This window comes from Bos grunniens, chromosome 29 (assembly GCF_055505025.1).
Source record: "Bos grunniens cultivar Pamir isolate PY7600 chromosome 29, Bosgru_T2T1.0, whole genome shotgun sequence".
NCBI classification, from domain to species: Eukaryota; Metazoa; Chordata; class Mammalia; order Artiodactyla; family Bovidae; genus Bos; species Bos grunniens.
In genome coordinates this window covers 33,566,096-33,582,554 of record NC_141193.1, presented here as the reverse complement: position 1 = coordinate 33,582,554, position 16,459 = coordinate 33,566,096, and the positions used below count along the sequence as shown (strand labels likewise).

The following is a 16,459-nucleotide window of genomic DNA, read 5'->3' as shown; positions in this document are numbered from 1 at the left end:
ATAACTGTTAATAATTCTATTAGTCTGTCGTAAGGTTTCAAAAGGAGAAGGTAATGGCACCCCACTCCAGTACTCTTGCCTGGAAAATCCCATGGACGGAGGAGCCTGGTGGGCTACAGTTCATGGGGTCGCTAAGAGTCGGACACGACTGAGCGACTTCACTTTGACTTTTCACTTTCATGCATTGGAGAAGGAAATGGCAACCCACTCCAGTGTTCTTGCCTGGAGAATCCCAGGGATGGGGGAGCCCGGTGGGCTGCTGTCTATGGGGTCACTAGGAGTCAGACAAGACTGAAGTGACTTAGCAGCAGCAAGGTTTCAAAAAGGTCACTTGGTATTTAATAGAACCATGGCTATCCATGCCAGTAGGGGCCATTAGAAGGCATGTAGTCCAGCTCTATCATTTTATAGTGAGGGAATCTGAGGCCGAGAGAACTGGCAAGACTCAGGTTTAGTTAGTGGAACAGCCTGTCTAGAACCTAAGTATCAAGGCATAGCTCCTTTTACTGTTACTGAAGTGTTGCTTCAGGGCTCTGCTCATGTTATTGCACAAAGAAATTTTCCCTTTCCACATATCTGAAGTAGCCCCTATCACTCTTTTCTTATCTTGCTTTATTTTTCTTAAAACATATTCTATTCACAATATGTATTTGCTCGCTTATTTATTTGGCACACTAGAATAGAAACTTCATGAGCACAAGACTTACTGCTGTCTTTGGAACCTGTAGCATTGTCTGGTATACAAAGTACTTAATAAAATTGGTTGATGACTAAACATTTCAAAGTATCAATTACAATATGATTTTAATGTACTGAAACTTTGGCTTTCAAACTTCAAATCAGAAGGCTTTCTTCATTTTTGGCTTTATTTTCATTTACTTCTGGTCTAACATTTACCACAGTATTAAACTTTGGTAAACATCTGTCTCCTCTATCCCCGCCTCCCCACCCCCTAGGAGAGGAGCCTTGCCTGAGTCATCTGCGCATCGCAGAGCCTAGCCCAGGACCTGGTGCAGGCAGATGTTCTAAAGTGCTAGGGAGGCTGGAGTGGAGAGTGGCGAGAGTGACAGTCGCAGGCATCATTGTTCAGTGATTTATTCTCTTAAGCCTCCATCAGCAGGTGGAATGGAAGACCCCTCCCACCCTGATGCCTTGGGTAGCCAAGGCATTATACTCTTTCACTGCCTGCTCTGTCTGGAGGACCCGCACATCAATGCCTTTTTTCTTGAGGTACTCTACGGTTGATGGGGGTACCTGGAAAGAAGGAAAAAGATGAGTAAATCAGGGTGAAAGGCCCCCAGGCTTTCCTTTCCTGCTATGAGGCAAATATATTCTACAGAATTGGACACTGAGCAGCTGTCACTCCCCAGTCACCCAGCATGTCACCAGTCCAAAATTTGGCAGTAAGCCCCAAGGAGTCAGAGAGTCTTCTAAGAGGTTGACAGAAATATCATAAAATATGTGCACACAGCTCAGGTGAAATGGAAACTGGAAAGAGCATGGATTTTGGAGCCAGTCTTGAATTTAAGTCCTTCCTAGCAGTATGACTGGGTAAGTGAATTAAATACTCTGAGCCTCTTTTGCCATGTGTGTAAATAGAGGTAATACCACCTAACTCACAGGGTTAGTATGAGAACAAATTCAGCTAAAGTATGTAAAATGTCTAGCATGTAAATGTTAAATGTTTGAGTCAATCCAACCAGAGTCTAACTTCTAACTTTGCCGTGCAATAACCAAGAGACCGTTTGAAAGCCTGTCAATTGCAATTTCCTCCTCTATAAAATGGGGATGATAATACTTAAAACCACAAGGTTGGTGTGAGGATGAAGTCTTACGAATGTACATATACTGCAGCTCAAATGTGTTCTCAGGCCTTTCTTGATCACCTCATTTAGAACAGCCCTCAGAAGTCACCATTTTCTTCACAGCATTTATTATGATCTGAAATTGTCTACATATTTATTATTCACGAGGGCCATGAACCTTTTTTACCTTGTTGTCCCCAGTACCTTGAACAGTGTCTGACCCATAGAAGGTGCTGAATAAATATTTGTAAATGAATTTATATAAAAGATTTTCAATAGTGGCAGCTATTATTGGATATTTTCTCAACTCTGACTTGTCCTGAATATTATTTTTAAATAAATTTTAATTCAACTCTGTTAGAAGGAACTCTCAGCAAAATGTTTTTAAAATGTCCTATATTACTTTTTCATATATTTGAACAGTTTTATATTAACAGTAGCCTTATGGATAGGAGTCATTTTAATGGAGGGGAAAAAAACTAGATTAAACTAAAAAATATAAAGGCACCTTCATCAGTAAGGAACTGGATTTTAGGACATGTTTATAAGGGACAGAATGAAGTAGATCTCTATAAACTTACGTGAAAGGCTGTCCATAATGCAATAACAAATGAATAAAAAGTTGCAGGACAATATGTATAGTGTGATCCTGTTTATGTAAAAGCATGGATGTCAGTATGCATAAGTGAGTATATATTACTAGATGTGTAGAGAGAGAATTGGAGCAGTTACATATACATCACATGTGACTGGGAAGGGGGAGTCTTTCACCTTTTTAATACTACGTTTCTGTGTTGACTTTTTCACAACAAGCATGTATTATTTCTATAAGTACAATAAAAACAAACATTTTTTTTTCTGAAAAGGGAAAAAAAACTTGAATGTGACCAAGAAAAGAAAAATTTAAAGTACTGTAAAAATGGAAGATACCATAAAACTCTGAAGAGCCAAATATTGATAGCTATAGAACTTAAGATATTTCCAAGATTGAGGAATTTCTGGAATATGGTTGAAACAACACCAGCCTTTGGTTACGTAGAGACTGGAGAGACCAACCCTGATGAGGAAGAGTAGGCTCAGCCACTACTTCATCCTAGGCCATCCACTGGCTCAGCAGAATGGGGGTGCGTGATACATGGATGTATCTCTATGGTAAAGACCCGAGAGATTACTGAAAGTCCTCAGGAATGCTGTGCTCACCAATACCAACCTTTAAGGCCTCACTCATCCCTCGGCCAATCACAAGGATCTGCACACCCTTGTCCACAACTTCCTCCACATCTGCAGGCTGCACACCAGGAGAATGCTGGACATGGAAAGAGAATGTTCATCAGCTGCCAGCTTTTCAAATCTTTCTTTGCAGTCAGCATTCTTGTGAATTTCATTCATTCACTGAAGAAATGTTTACTGAGGTTTACTCTATGCACAGTGTCACTTGGGCCCTGGGAATAACAGGGTATTGTGAGAACATAGAGAAAGGGCACCTAATTCAGACTTGAGAGAGTCAGGCCAGGGGGTCAGGGGAGACACCCCAGAGGAGGTGACATTTAAGTTGAGATGGGCTTTCCTGATAGCTCAGTTGGCAAAGAATACACCTGCAATGCAGGAGACCCTGGTTCAATTCCTGGCTTGGGAAGATCCGCTGGGGAAGGGATAGACTACCCACTCCAGTATTCTTGGGCTTCTCTTGGGACTCAGCTGGTAAAGAATCCACCTGCAATGCAGGAGAGCCCTGGGTTGGGAAAATCCCCTGGACAAGGGAAAGGCTACCCACTCCAGTATTCTGGCCTGGAAAACTGCATGGACTGTATAGTCCACGGGGTGGCAAAGAGTCAGACATGACTGAGCAACTTTCACTTAATGGATAAACAGGAATTAGCCAGGTTAAAGGAAATCAGGAACAAGGCATACCAAACACAGGGAACAACATGAACTTAAAGGCTCAGGGGAAAGAGCAACCTAGTGAACTACAAGTAGTTCCTTATGACTGGAGTGTAAGTGACAGGTGAGTGGAAAGAGAGGAAGTGGGAGAAAAAAGCATGTGCACACACCATGCCAAAAGTTGGAAAGCTCCATTCTGTTTCCTTGTGCTGAGCTGGTTTCCTACTTAAATCCAGGAAAACTTTGATGCTCTAAAACCTACCCCTTACCTGTCATTCTGTAGAGTCTTCCCAGATTCTCCCAGAGGTATTTAAGGTAAGGTTTTTAATGAAGATTAACATTAGAGGATGGTGGCTTCTGAACTGCTTCCTCCAAGTCAGCCAGGGGGATACAGGAGTTAGTTTGGTAAATACCAGCCCAGTACTGGGGAGTGAATACATATGAGTGGAAAACTGTCATGAAAGACTTGCTGTTCTAACTGCATCTTGAAGTATGAGTTGGAATATGCCTTGATGCAGTGGCTGTGGAACGGGTACATTCTAATCATAAGTTAGAGGTGGTTTAGAAAAGAGCTGCTAAAACACCAAGAGGACAAAAAAACTTGCCAAAGACAGAAGAGTTTTTCATTCTAGAAAGCTTTAGAGGTGATAGGATTGAAATTTATAAAGATATAAGAACAAATAAGTATTTTTTTTATTGTATTGGTTTGGCCATATATCAACATGAATCCGCCACAGGTATACACGTGTTCCCCATCCTGAACTCTCCTCCCTCCCCGTACCATCCCTTTGGGTCGTCCCAGTGCACCAGCCCCAAGTTTCCAGTATCGTGCATCGAACCTGGACTGGTGACTCGTTTCATATATGATATTATACATGTTTCAATGCCATTCTCCCAAATCATCCCACCCTTTCCCTCTCCCACAGAGTCAAAAAGACTGTTCTATATATCAGTGTCTCTTTTGCTGTCTCATATACAGAGTTATTGTTACCATCTTTCTAAATTCCATATATAGGCGTTAGTATACTGTACTGGTATTTTTCTTTCAGGCTTACTTCACTCTGTATAATAGGCTCCAGTTTCATCCACCTCACTAGAACTGATTCAAATGTATTCTTTTTAATGGCTGAGTAATACTCCATTGTGTATATGTACCACAGCTTTCTTATCCATTCATCTGCTGATGGACATCTAGGTTGCTTCCATGTCCTCGCTATTATAAACAGTGCTGCTATGAACATTGGGGTACACGTGTCTCTTTCAATTCTGGTTTCCTTAGTGTGTATGCCCAGCAGTGGGATTCTGGGTCATAAGGCAGTTCTCAGTACTCTTGCCTGGAAAATCCCATGGATGGAGGAGCCTGGTGGGCTGCAGTCCATGGGGTTGAGAAGAGTCGGACACGACTGAGCGACTTCACTTTCACTTTTCACTTTCATGCATTGGAGAAGGAAATGGCAACCCACTCCAGTGTTCTTGCCTGGAGAATCCCAGGGACGGGGGAGCCTGGTGGGCTGCCATCTCTGGGGTCGCACAGAGTCGGACACAACTGAAGCAACTTAGCAGCAGCAGCAAGGCAGTTCTATTTCCAGTTTTTTAAGGAATCTCCACACTGTTCTCTATAGTGGCTGTACTAGTTTGCATTCTCACCAGTGTAAGAGGGTTCCCTTTTCTCCACACCCTCTCCAGCATTTATTGCTTGTAGACTTTTGGATCACAGCAATTCTGACTGGCATGAAATGGTACCTCATAGTGGTTTTGATTTGCATTTCTCTGATAATGAGTGATGTTGGGCATCTTTTCATGTGTTAGCCATCTGTATGTCTACTTTGGAGAAATGTCTATTTAGCTCTTTGGCCCATTTTTTGATTGGGTCATTTATTTTTCTGGAATTGAGCTGTATGAGTTGCTTGTATATTTTTGAGATTAGTTGTTTGTCAGTTAAATAAGTATTTTTTAAATTAAATCGAAATAATATCTTACATGTGTATAGTTGCAGTTTTCATAAAACACCTATAGAAATTATTCTATGTGCTCTGCATAATAGCACAAAAACATCTATTCTCCTTGTTTTATAGATAAACTAAAGATCACAAAATATGTACAAGATGACACAAATCACTTAAGTACTAGAATTGGGACTTGAACAGAAACAAGTTAACCTTCCAGTTTAAGGCACTGTATTAGAATACTATAAACTAAGGAGCAACTTTGTTGAAACTTGAAAGAACTAATCCTAATGACCACATGTTGTGGGGGAAGGATCAGTAGGATGAAATGAGAGATTGGGACTGACATATATACACTACTATGTATAAATCAGATAACTAATGAGAACCTACTGTGTAGCACAAGGAACTCTACTCAGCGCTCTGTGGTGACCTAATGGGGAAGGAAATCTAAAAAAGAGTGGATTTGTATTTATGTGTGACTGATTCACTTTGCTGTACAGTAAGAAACTTAACATTGTAAAGCAGCTATGTTTTTGTTGTTTAGTCACCAAGTTGTGTCTGACTGTTTTGCAATCCCATGGACTGTAACCTACCAGACTCCTCTAAGGACTTTCCCAGGCAAGATACTGGAGTGGGTTACCATTTCCTTTTCCAGGGGATCTTCCCAACCCAGGGACTGAACCCATGTCTCTTGCATTGGCAGGTTGATTCTTTACCACTGAGCCACCAGGGAAGCCCAAAGCAACTATACTCCCACAATAATTAATTTAAAAAGGAAGATGTGGTACACGTATATACAATGGAATATTATCCATAAAATGAAATAATGTCATGTATGACAATATGGATGGACCTAGATGGTATCTTAAGTGAAATAAGTCAGAGACCAATACTATATTATTTTACTTATATGTGTAATCTAAAAAACATCAACAAACAAAACAGAAATAGAGGATAAACACAGAGTTGCCCGAGGGGAGGCTGTGGGGGAGATGAGTGAAATAGGTGAGGGGTTACGAGGCACAACCTTACAGGGACTACCCTCGTGGTCCAGTGGCTAAGACTCTGCACTCCCAACACGGGGCCTGGGTTCCATCCGTGGTCAGGGAACTAGATCCCATGTGCCACAACTAAGACCTGGCAGTCAAATGAATAAAATAGTTCTTTAAAAATAACCAGAAGGGAACTGGCCTTCGGTAAAGGACATTTAAGAAAAACCGACAGCCAAACATTAAGTATAATGTTGAAATATTAAACATTTTCCCTAAAAGAGTGGACAGAAGAATTTACTTCCTTATTATCTCATTTTTTTAGTTTTCTTTTTGGCAATACTGCACAGCCTGTAGGATCTTAATTCCCTGAGCAGGGACTGAACCCGTGCCCTCGGCAATTGGAAGGTGGATTCTTAGCCAGTGGACCAGGAAAGTCCCCTTATTATCTCCTGGACCTGTCCATTCCTCTCCATCTCTACTGCCACTACCCTGGTCTAAGCTGCCATTACTTCTTATTTAGCCTATTGCAGTAACTTTCTAACTGGTGTCCATAAAACCACTTTGGCCCTTTCCAATTATCCATTCTTCAAATTGCCCTTAGAGGACTTGTAGGGCAAACTGTAGCTAGAGGAATCTTTGCAAAATACAAAACTGTTCAAATGTCTCCTCTGCTCAATAGCATTCAGTGTCTTCTCCTTGCTCTTAGAATTGCCAAACTCCTTAACATGGTCCATCTGTAAGTTCTCAGCTGTCTCACCAGTCTGACTGCATCTGACTTTCTTCATGTTCTAGCAGGAAAACAGTCTGGCATCTTCTTAAATATGTGCTTACATGATTCAGCAATCATATACCTGGGTATTTATCCTAGAGAAATGACAGCTAACATTTACACAAAAACTTGTACATGAACTTCAACAGCAGCTTTTTATGGGGGGGGGGGCATTGTTAACTCCTAATTAGAAGCAAGATATCCTACTCTAGATTTTTTCTAGTTTTATTGAGATATAGCTGATAAATATTACTGTATAAGTCAAGGTGTACAGCATATGATTTGACTTATATAACGACATAATTACCATAATAAGTTTAGTTAACATCCATCATCTCATATAGAGACAAAAAAAGAAAAGATAATTTTTTCTTCTGTGATGAGAACTCTTAGAATTTAGTCTTAACTTTCACATTTATGGTACTGTTAACTACAGTCATCTATAGAAGCTTTATTCGTAGTAGTCCCAAACTGGAAACAACCCAAATGTTCACGAACAGACTGTGTTATAATCCAAGAATGGAATACTACTGAATGATAGAAAAGGAACAAAGGATCCAGACCTATAGGCGTCCCTGGTGGCTCAGCTGGTAAAGAATCTGCCTGCAATGCAGGAGACCTGGGTTCGATCCCTGGGTTGGGAAGATCCCCTGGAGGGCATGGCAACCCACTCCAGTATTCTTGTCTGGAGAATCCCCATAGACAGAGGAGCCTGTTGGGCTATAGTCCATGGAGCCGCAAAGAGTCAGACATGACTGAGCGACACAGCACCCTAAATATACTATGCTGAGTGAGAAATGCAAGTCCTGAAAGACTATATACTGTATGATTCTATTAGTATGACAAATGTAACACGTGTATTAGGTAAACTGGCAAAATATTAATAAGGCCTATATATTAGATAATAGTACTGTATCAATGTTAATTTCCTGATTTTCATCACTGTGTTGTGAGAAAGTCCTTGTTTTTCTTAGATGTCCTTTACCTAAGGACAGTTCCCTTCTAATTTAGTTAAATACCTGTGTGTATTTACTCCTAAACAGAATATCTACAACAGTTCAGAAAAAAGTGTCTACTGGAGAAGAGGATGATAAAATATGATAAACTCTTGGAGAAGGAAATGGCAACCCACTCCAGTATTCTTGCCTGAGAAATCCTATGGACAGAGGAGCCTGGCCGGCTACAGTCCATGGGGTTCCAAGAGCTGGACACACTTAGTGATTCAACCACCACCATCATCTGATTCCATAACTGGATATCAGATTAAAAATAAAGGTTTATATCTATAAAAAATACGATAAACCTTTAACATTTGGATCTGGGTAAAATGATAATTTTTTTTTTTCTGTCCGTACCATGTGGAACTTCCCTGACTGGGGGACCTGGGATTGAACTTGTTCCCCCTGGAGTGGAAGCATGGAATCTTAAGCACTGGACCACTGGAAGAGTCCAAGAATTCTTTCTAATATTCCTGTAACTTTCTGTAAGTCAGAAATTATTTCCAAATAGGTTTTGTTGTTGTTTTTCAATATAGGTAGGTTATAGATGAGCAGGAAAAGAACATATATAGGCACACAGACGTTCTCACTGCTTCCCGATTTATTTAGCCAAGGAAACTACGTTTAGCAGAAGCCGGGTGGCTACACAAAGCAGGAGCAGATGCAGCACATCTTTGCCGGCACTCTCTGTGTCTTTTGAGTCCCTGTGGGGTGAGCAACTACTGCTGACATGCTTCACTCAGCCAGTGCGTGTTCCAGAGCAGATAACATAGCCAGGCTCTCACACTAATACCTTTTTATATTTTGACTGACTGCATCAACATCTTCCTAAGGAATTAACACTAAGACCTAAGGCAGTATCAGTGTTGTAAATTAGAACAGCTGCATGTCAAAGAGTGATCCAAACTGATGAGCAGCAAGGCTACTTCCTCACAGTGGGCGAAGATGCAGAGCTAGTGCCCAGGGGACTCTGAGCAGTGTCTCTGCCTCCAGCTTTCCCTGTTCTCCACAAAGATCACAATAGACCAGGGATTAGAGTCTTTATTTCTGAAGTAATTTAGGTTTATATATTTTTAAAAGGCAAAACAAAAATGGGGATTTTTTTCACTTGATTACAATAAAAGTGAAAGTTAGCCGCACAGTTGTGTCCGACTCTTTGCAATCCCATGGACAGTAGCCTGCCAGGCTTCTCTGTCCATGGAATTTTCCAGGCAAGAGTACTGGAGCAGGTTGCCATTTCCTTCAGGGGATCTTCCCGACCCAGGGATCGAACCTGGTCTCCTGCATTGCAGGCAGATTCTTTACCAACTGAGCTACTGAGGAAGCCCGTGATACTTGTAAAATAATTGTAACACAATTGGATTAGATGCTCTTTCTAGTTCCACAGCTCTGTGATCAATCCTAGAACCACCCCAAGCTGAACAGTTACAATACAAAGAACTTAAAATGTTTGTTCTGGGACAATGACCAAGGTAAATATTTAACAATTATAATTCAGAGTTGGAGAGCTTCACTTGCAAGTAGATGAACTTCTCTGAAATACTGAATGATTCCTTCATTTAACAAAGAACAGCCTCTACTCTGAGGAGCACCATGATTCCTAGGCTGTCAGAGCTGACCGTGCTAGTATAATGAAACAAGCCCACTGCTCAGTGAAGTGAAAGGTCATAAAAGAGTGCAAAACCGAATCTGAATCATCCTCTGGAGATTCAGAGACTAGGGACAGCAGGAGCCCATCAGGGTTGCAGGATCAGTGGAACCCAATTTGGCTGCTGTGTGCTTTACTGCAGGCTCAGGGTGAAATGTACAGGGTGACGTGAAAGATAACTGCAGCAGCCTGTGGCTCCAGGCCTTGGCGTGTGATTACTCACAGCCTTGTGCAGAGGCCTGTGAGGGCAGCGTCAGCCTGTCACTGAGCCATCCTCTCTCTGCCACCGGCTCCCCCTCTGCTTCTTCCAGTCTCCTTGGGCAAACCACTAAGGCTCTCCTCCTTCAGTGAGTGTCTGACTTTGTTCCTCTTCTTTAGGAGGCTTTCCATAACATGATGTTATGGAAATTTTAATTGTTTTCTCTTGGAGGAAAGCTATTAGTATCTTTTCATGTGTCTGTTGGGCTCTCTGTGGCTCAGCTGGTAAAGAATCCACCTGCGATGTGGGAGACCTGGATTCAATGCCCCTCCCTGCCCCACCACCCCGGTTTTATTCCTGGGTCGGGAAGATCTGCTGGAGAAGGGATAGGCTACCCATTCAGGTATTCTTGGGCTTTCCTTGTGGCTCAGCTGGTAAAGAATCCACTTGCAATGTGGGAGACCTGGGTTCAATCTCTGGGTTGGGGAGATCCCTGTAGAAGGGAAAGGCTACCCACTCTAGTATTCTGGCCTAGAGAATTCCAAGTGCAATTATCATTTCAGATCTGTCAGAATGGCTCTTATCAAAAAGACAACAAATAACAAGTGTTGGCAAGGATGTGGAGAAAAGAGAACCCTGTACACTGCTGGGAATGTAAATTGGTACAGTCACTATGGAAAACAATATGGAGGTTCCTCAGAAGATTAAAAATAGAAGTACTATACGATCCAGCAGTTCCACTTCTGTGTATTTTTGCAAAGAAAATGAAAACACTAGAAGAATGAAATCTTAACCATTTGTGACAACATGGATGTACCTAGAGGGTATTAAGCTAAGTGACATAAGTCAGAGAAAAACAAAGACTAAATGATTTCATTTATATGTGCAATCTAAAAAAACAAATGAGCAAGCAAAAAAACAAAACAGTAATTAGACACAAAATAAACATGTAGTTGCCAGAGGGGAGGTGGTAGGGGAGATGAGTGAAACAGGTGAGTTACAAAATAAATGAATCATGGGGATAAAATGTGCAGCATGGGGAATATAATCAATAATATAAAAACTGTAAGGTGACAGTAACCAGACTTATTGTGGTGATCATTTTTTAATGTATAGAAATATGAAATCATTATGTTGGGTACTTGGCACTTGCACAGTATTATAGGTCAGTTATACTTCAATCAATAAATCTGTGTACTGATAGACTAAAGAAGAAGTGAAGTCACTCAGTCGTGTCCGACTCTTTGCAACCCCATGGACTGTAGCCTACCAGGCTCCTCTGTCCATGGGATTTTCCAGGCAAGAGTACTGGAGTGGGTTGCCATTTCCTTCTCCAGAGGATCTTCCCAACCCAGGGATCGAACCTGAGTCTCCCGCATTGTAGGCAGACGCTTTACCATCTGAGCCACCAGGGAAGTCAGGGAAGACTAAAGAAAGATGACAACAAAATGCAGTACATGAGCCCTCATTGGATCTTGGGTTTGAAACGAAAGCCAGTTATAAAAGATATTTGATTGGAACAGTTGTTATAGCTTGATTATAGAGTTGACATTATTTTATATTCTATAAATGTTGAGTTTCTTGAGTGTAACATTATGTAAGGCAGAATGCCTTTGTTTTATTAGATATAAGCCAAAGCATTTAGAGTTATGTATCATGATGTCAGTACTTAGTTCCAAATGATTTAGCAAATATAGTTATTCAGAAAGAAAGATACTGAGAGACAAAACAAACAAATGTGCCAGAATATTAAAAACTGGTAAATCTAAGCTGATGGTATACAAGTGTTTATTATTTTCTTCGAATTGTTATATAGGTTCAAAATATTTCAAAATAGAAAAAGGGGAAGGAGACATTCAATATAGACTTTCTATGTCACCCAGGTTTAGAAGGCGAATGGAAGCACAAGCAAAACAAACACAAAAGCAGAACGGGTTAGGGACAGCTCAGCTCAACTATTTCCTTAGGTAGCCATGTCCTGAGCATAAGAACCTTTAGTCTGGTCAAATGGACAAGACTTTGAGAATTATGTTACACTTTATACCTATTGCCATATTATATATTAAAAGAAAACCACAAAATCAGCAATGGTTATAACAAGGACATTTTGGGGGAAATAAAAATATACTGTATACTAGTATATCAAGGATATCCTTAGTTGTAAGAATGATATTGTGGCTATACAGGAGAAAGTTTATGTTTTTAGGAAAGAAATGCTAAAATATCTGCCATTTACACTCAAGTGATTGGGGGAAAATGTGTGTGTTTGTGTATCTGATGAGAGAGAAAAAACAAATATGGCAAAGTATTAACAACTTGAGGATTTTGTGAAAGGTATTTATCATAAGTCATACAACTATTCTGTAGGTTTCATATTATTCAAAATTAAAAGGTGCAGTAAAAATCAACTATATTTCAATTTTAAAAAATCAGAAAAATAGCTTAAAGTTTCCACATTTCCTTTGGTTCTCTTCTGGTGCCTGCTAATTGGGTTTGGCTTTACTTATTTATTTTTGGCTGTGCTGGGTCTTTATTGTTGTACTCGTGGCTATCCTGAGGTGACGTGAGCGGGGGCTACTCTCTAGTTGCTGCAGTGCTTGGGCTTCTTGACTGCGGAGGCGTCTCTTGTTGCGGAGCATGGGCTCTCGGGTGCGCTGGCTCAGGAGTAGTGGCAAGGGGCTTAGTTGCCCCGAGGCATGTGGGATCTTCCCAGGCCAGGGATCAAATCTATGTTCCCCGTATAGGCAGGCAAATTCTTAACCATTAGACCACCAGGGAAGTCCTGCTTTTCTTTTAAATTTTTATATCTTCCTCCTTGCCCCTTTTCAGCCTAACATAAATGAAAGATATATGTATGTTTCCACATAGAAAACTCTTCTCCAATAAGACAGTTATTGCTTTAGGATAGAAATGAGTGAGGACAGTATGTAATAGGAGAAAAGTATAGGCTTTATAAAGACTCAGGGTTCAAATCTTGGTTCCAAAAATTACTAGTGGTGTGACCCTGGAAGAGCTATATTTGACCAGGCTCTGCATTAAATAACAGCAGTTATTTAATGATTGGTAGAGATTTTGGAGTAGGTAGTAGTAATTATTACTTCAAGGACACTGGTTGAAGACAACAATTTTTTATATATTTCCATTCTGCAATTACTATATAATCTGTTCCTACCCTCTTTAAACTGATGAAAAAAAGGAATCACAACATTAACCTACCTCAGAGGGAATGTCACAAAGTGTAAAAAAGATTTTTAACAACATTTATTATGAAAAATTCAATGCAGCCAGTGTTTACTGAGCCCCTCCTTTGCAGGCGCTGTGCTAAGTGCATAGCTCGTGCCCTTGGGGAGCTCACCATGTAATGAGGCAGACAGGCAAATGCCCACTCAGTACCATACAGTTGAACTGCACTAAGTGCTAAAATAGAGGCACAAAATACACTGAAATACTGAGAATGGGCTAAGCAGCTCATTTTTACAAGGATTAACAGGAAGCACTTCAGAGAGGAGATAAAACAAAAGCTAGGAATTGAAGGATATATAAGATTTCAACAGGTACAGAGGGGAGTAGTTAATTTCAAGTAGAGGAAATGGTTTTAGGAAAAGTACAGAAATGAAAGATCATGGTAGGTTTGTAAGGGAATGGGTATTGGGTATGGAATAGGTAGGCCTTCACATGTGTTTTATGAAATATAGGGGATGAAATTGAAAAAAAAAATTGGAACTGTATTATTATTACTTTTTTAATGGCCCTAAACCACATCCTGAGGAGTTTTTACTTAGTTTTGAGGTTTAGGGAAAGCCTTGGAAGTTTTCTAAGCAGAGCAGTGACATGACTAGTTCATGTTTTAGAAATGATAATAGAAGACAAACCTCAAAAACATAGAATAAGAGGCAGGAGAACCAGGTAGGAGATTGATTCCACAGCCCAGGTGAGAGCACTGGGCACTAGGAAGGAACAGATTTGAAAGACTTTGCAAAGGCTGAGTCAACAAATGGACTCCGTTGGATGTGGTGGAGGAGAAAGCTGGAGACATAAAAATTGTATGTGATACTTCTCTTCTAGATGACTGTGTAGACAGTAATTCCATTAATGGAATTATGGAAAAACACACAAGAAAGTTCCTAGATTTTTTCGGGGGGAGGGGGGTGCAGTAGGGAAAAGGAAATGAAATCAGCTTTGGATATGTTTGGCTTAAGTTACCTGAGGAACAACTCATACGCAGATGTATAACATGTGACTAAACATTCTGATAGTTTGGATGACCGTTCAGCAAATATTCATTCCTCTTGCCTTCTTATATATACATATGTGTGTGTATATATATATATACTTATATATACTTCTATGCTCTACTGACATGGAAATTTATATTGGTGAACCTGAGGCAAGCAAAATCTTGAAATATACTTGCTCAGTGGCAATTATGTTTGTGAGCTTCAGATAGCCCCATGAAGAAAGATCAGGTCCTGGCTATCTCCCTGGTCCAAGGTAGATGGAGCATTCAGCCAACGTGCCAACTGTAGCTTGGGGTAGAGCTGCTCCAGCTTGGTCCATAGGCATGATAATAAATACTTACTATTGTTCATCACTAAGTTCATTAAAAAGAACAGCTGAACAAAGGAATTCCCTGGTGGTCCAAAGGTTAGGATTCTGTGCTTTTGGTGCTGTGGGCCCAGGTTCAATCCTGGTCGGGGACCTAAAATCCTATAAACCGTGTGGTGCAGCCAAAAAAAAAAAAGAAGAGCTCAGCACGACTACCATATATTTAGAGCACAAAAATAACTAGAGATAGTACTTCCATCAGTTCATGGTATAAACAATTTAAGTCGTCCAAAGTAATAAGAAATCCTCTAAACACTCTCAGGCTCTTAATCCCTCAAGGATTCCTTATTAAGCAGCATCTGATGTACAAATCAGAGTGTTTCTGAGACTTTTAGAAGTAATTTGATCATTTCTGTAGTTCTATTGGGAGAAACTAATAGTGTAGAGCACTGTTATGTGCCAAGCACATAATTTTCTGGTAACTAAGGAAGAAAAGAAAATTTTAAAAATTACAAAAAATCAAGTGTCTCCTATGTGACAGGTACTGTGGCAGATGTTTTACAAAGATGAACATATTTAGTATTCAAAGCAACCAAGTGAAATACATTTTTTTCCAGGTCCCATCCTCAAGACATTCTGATTTAGCAGTAGGGAGGAGTGAGGGAGATCAGGACATGCCTTTTAAACAAACCTCTAGATGATTCTGATGTAAGAGATCCATGAATTACACTGAGAAATACTGAGTGGGAGAAAGAATGAATTTGCATGATGGCAACTGGCGTCGTTTTTAAAATTTATTCTTCCCAACCCATGTATTACTCTTTCATCAACCCATAACAAATAGACATTATTATTCTCCATTTTGAAATGGTTAAACTGAGACACAGTCAGGCTATATAACTTGGTTAAGATATCTAGCTAAAATGTGACAGTGCCTGGACCTATAAATCTAAATATTGGCTAGAAATCTCTATCTAGAGCCCTAATGTAAGTTCAAACTCAACATATTCCAAAAGAATTACTCCTTTTATCTACCCAGCCTCTGTCTCAAACACAAACATACTTGTTTCTCCTCTTGATATACCCAGTCTCAATAAATGGTACAACCATGTACCCATTTATCCATGCCAGACTTCTCCTTTGCCCGCTAAATCTAATAAACTGTCTTATCCTGCAAATTTCACCTTTTAAAATTTTTATTGAAGTATAGTTGAATTACAGTGTTGTTTTAATTACTGCTGTACAGCAATGTGATTCAGTTATACATATGTATATACATACTTTTTCATATTCTTTTCCATTATGGGTTATCACGGAATACTGAATATAATTCCCTGTTCTATACAGTAGGACCTTGTTATTTATCCATTCTATATATACCAATTTGCATCTGCTAATTCCAAACTCCCAATCTGACTCTCTCACCTTAATAGTTTTCAAATTTGCTGTTTCATATCCACGCACACTACTACTAACTTAACAATAACAGCATCATTTATTGAATGCCTGTACCGTACCTATGGAGAAGAAGTGGCAACCCACTCCAGTATTCTTGCCTGGAGAATCCCATGGCTGGAGGAGCCTGGAGGGCTACAGTCCACAGGGTCGCAAAGAGTCGGACATGACTGAGCGACTTCACTTCACTTTTATACCGTATCTAGCACAGTACATTA

The 16,459-nt window shown here is 40.2% G+C and overlaps 1 protein-coding gene across 6 annotated transcripts in view; it reads right to left on the bottom strand.

Annotated features, from left to right (window-relative positions):
• Positions 1-1,079: 1,079 nt before the first annotated feature.
• The window catches only part of AAMDC (adipogenesis associated Mth938 domain containing), a 34,724-nt gene continuing 19,344 nt past the window's right edge, over positions 1,080-16,459 (bottom strand). For all 6 annotated transcript variants that reach the window (XM_086385773.1, XM_086385771.1, XM_086385769.1 and 3 more), the window contains 2 exons: positions 3,016-3,111; positions 1,080-1,254 (listed from right to left, as the gene is read on the bottom strand). In XM_086385773.1, the coding sequence (XP_086241899.1) occupies positions 1,114-1,254; positions 3,016-3,111 (237 nt within the window). In that variant the 3' untranslated portion in view covers positions 1,080-1,113. The remainder of the gene's footprint in view (positions 1,255-3,015; positions 3,112-16,459) is intronic.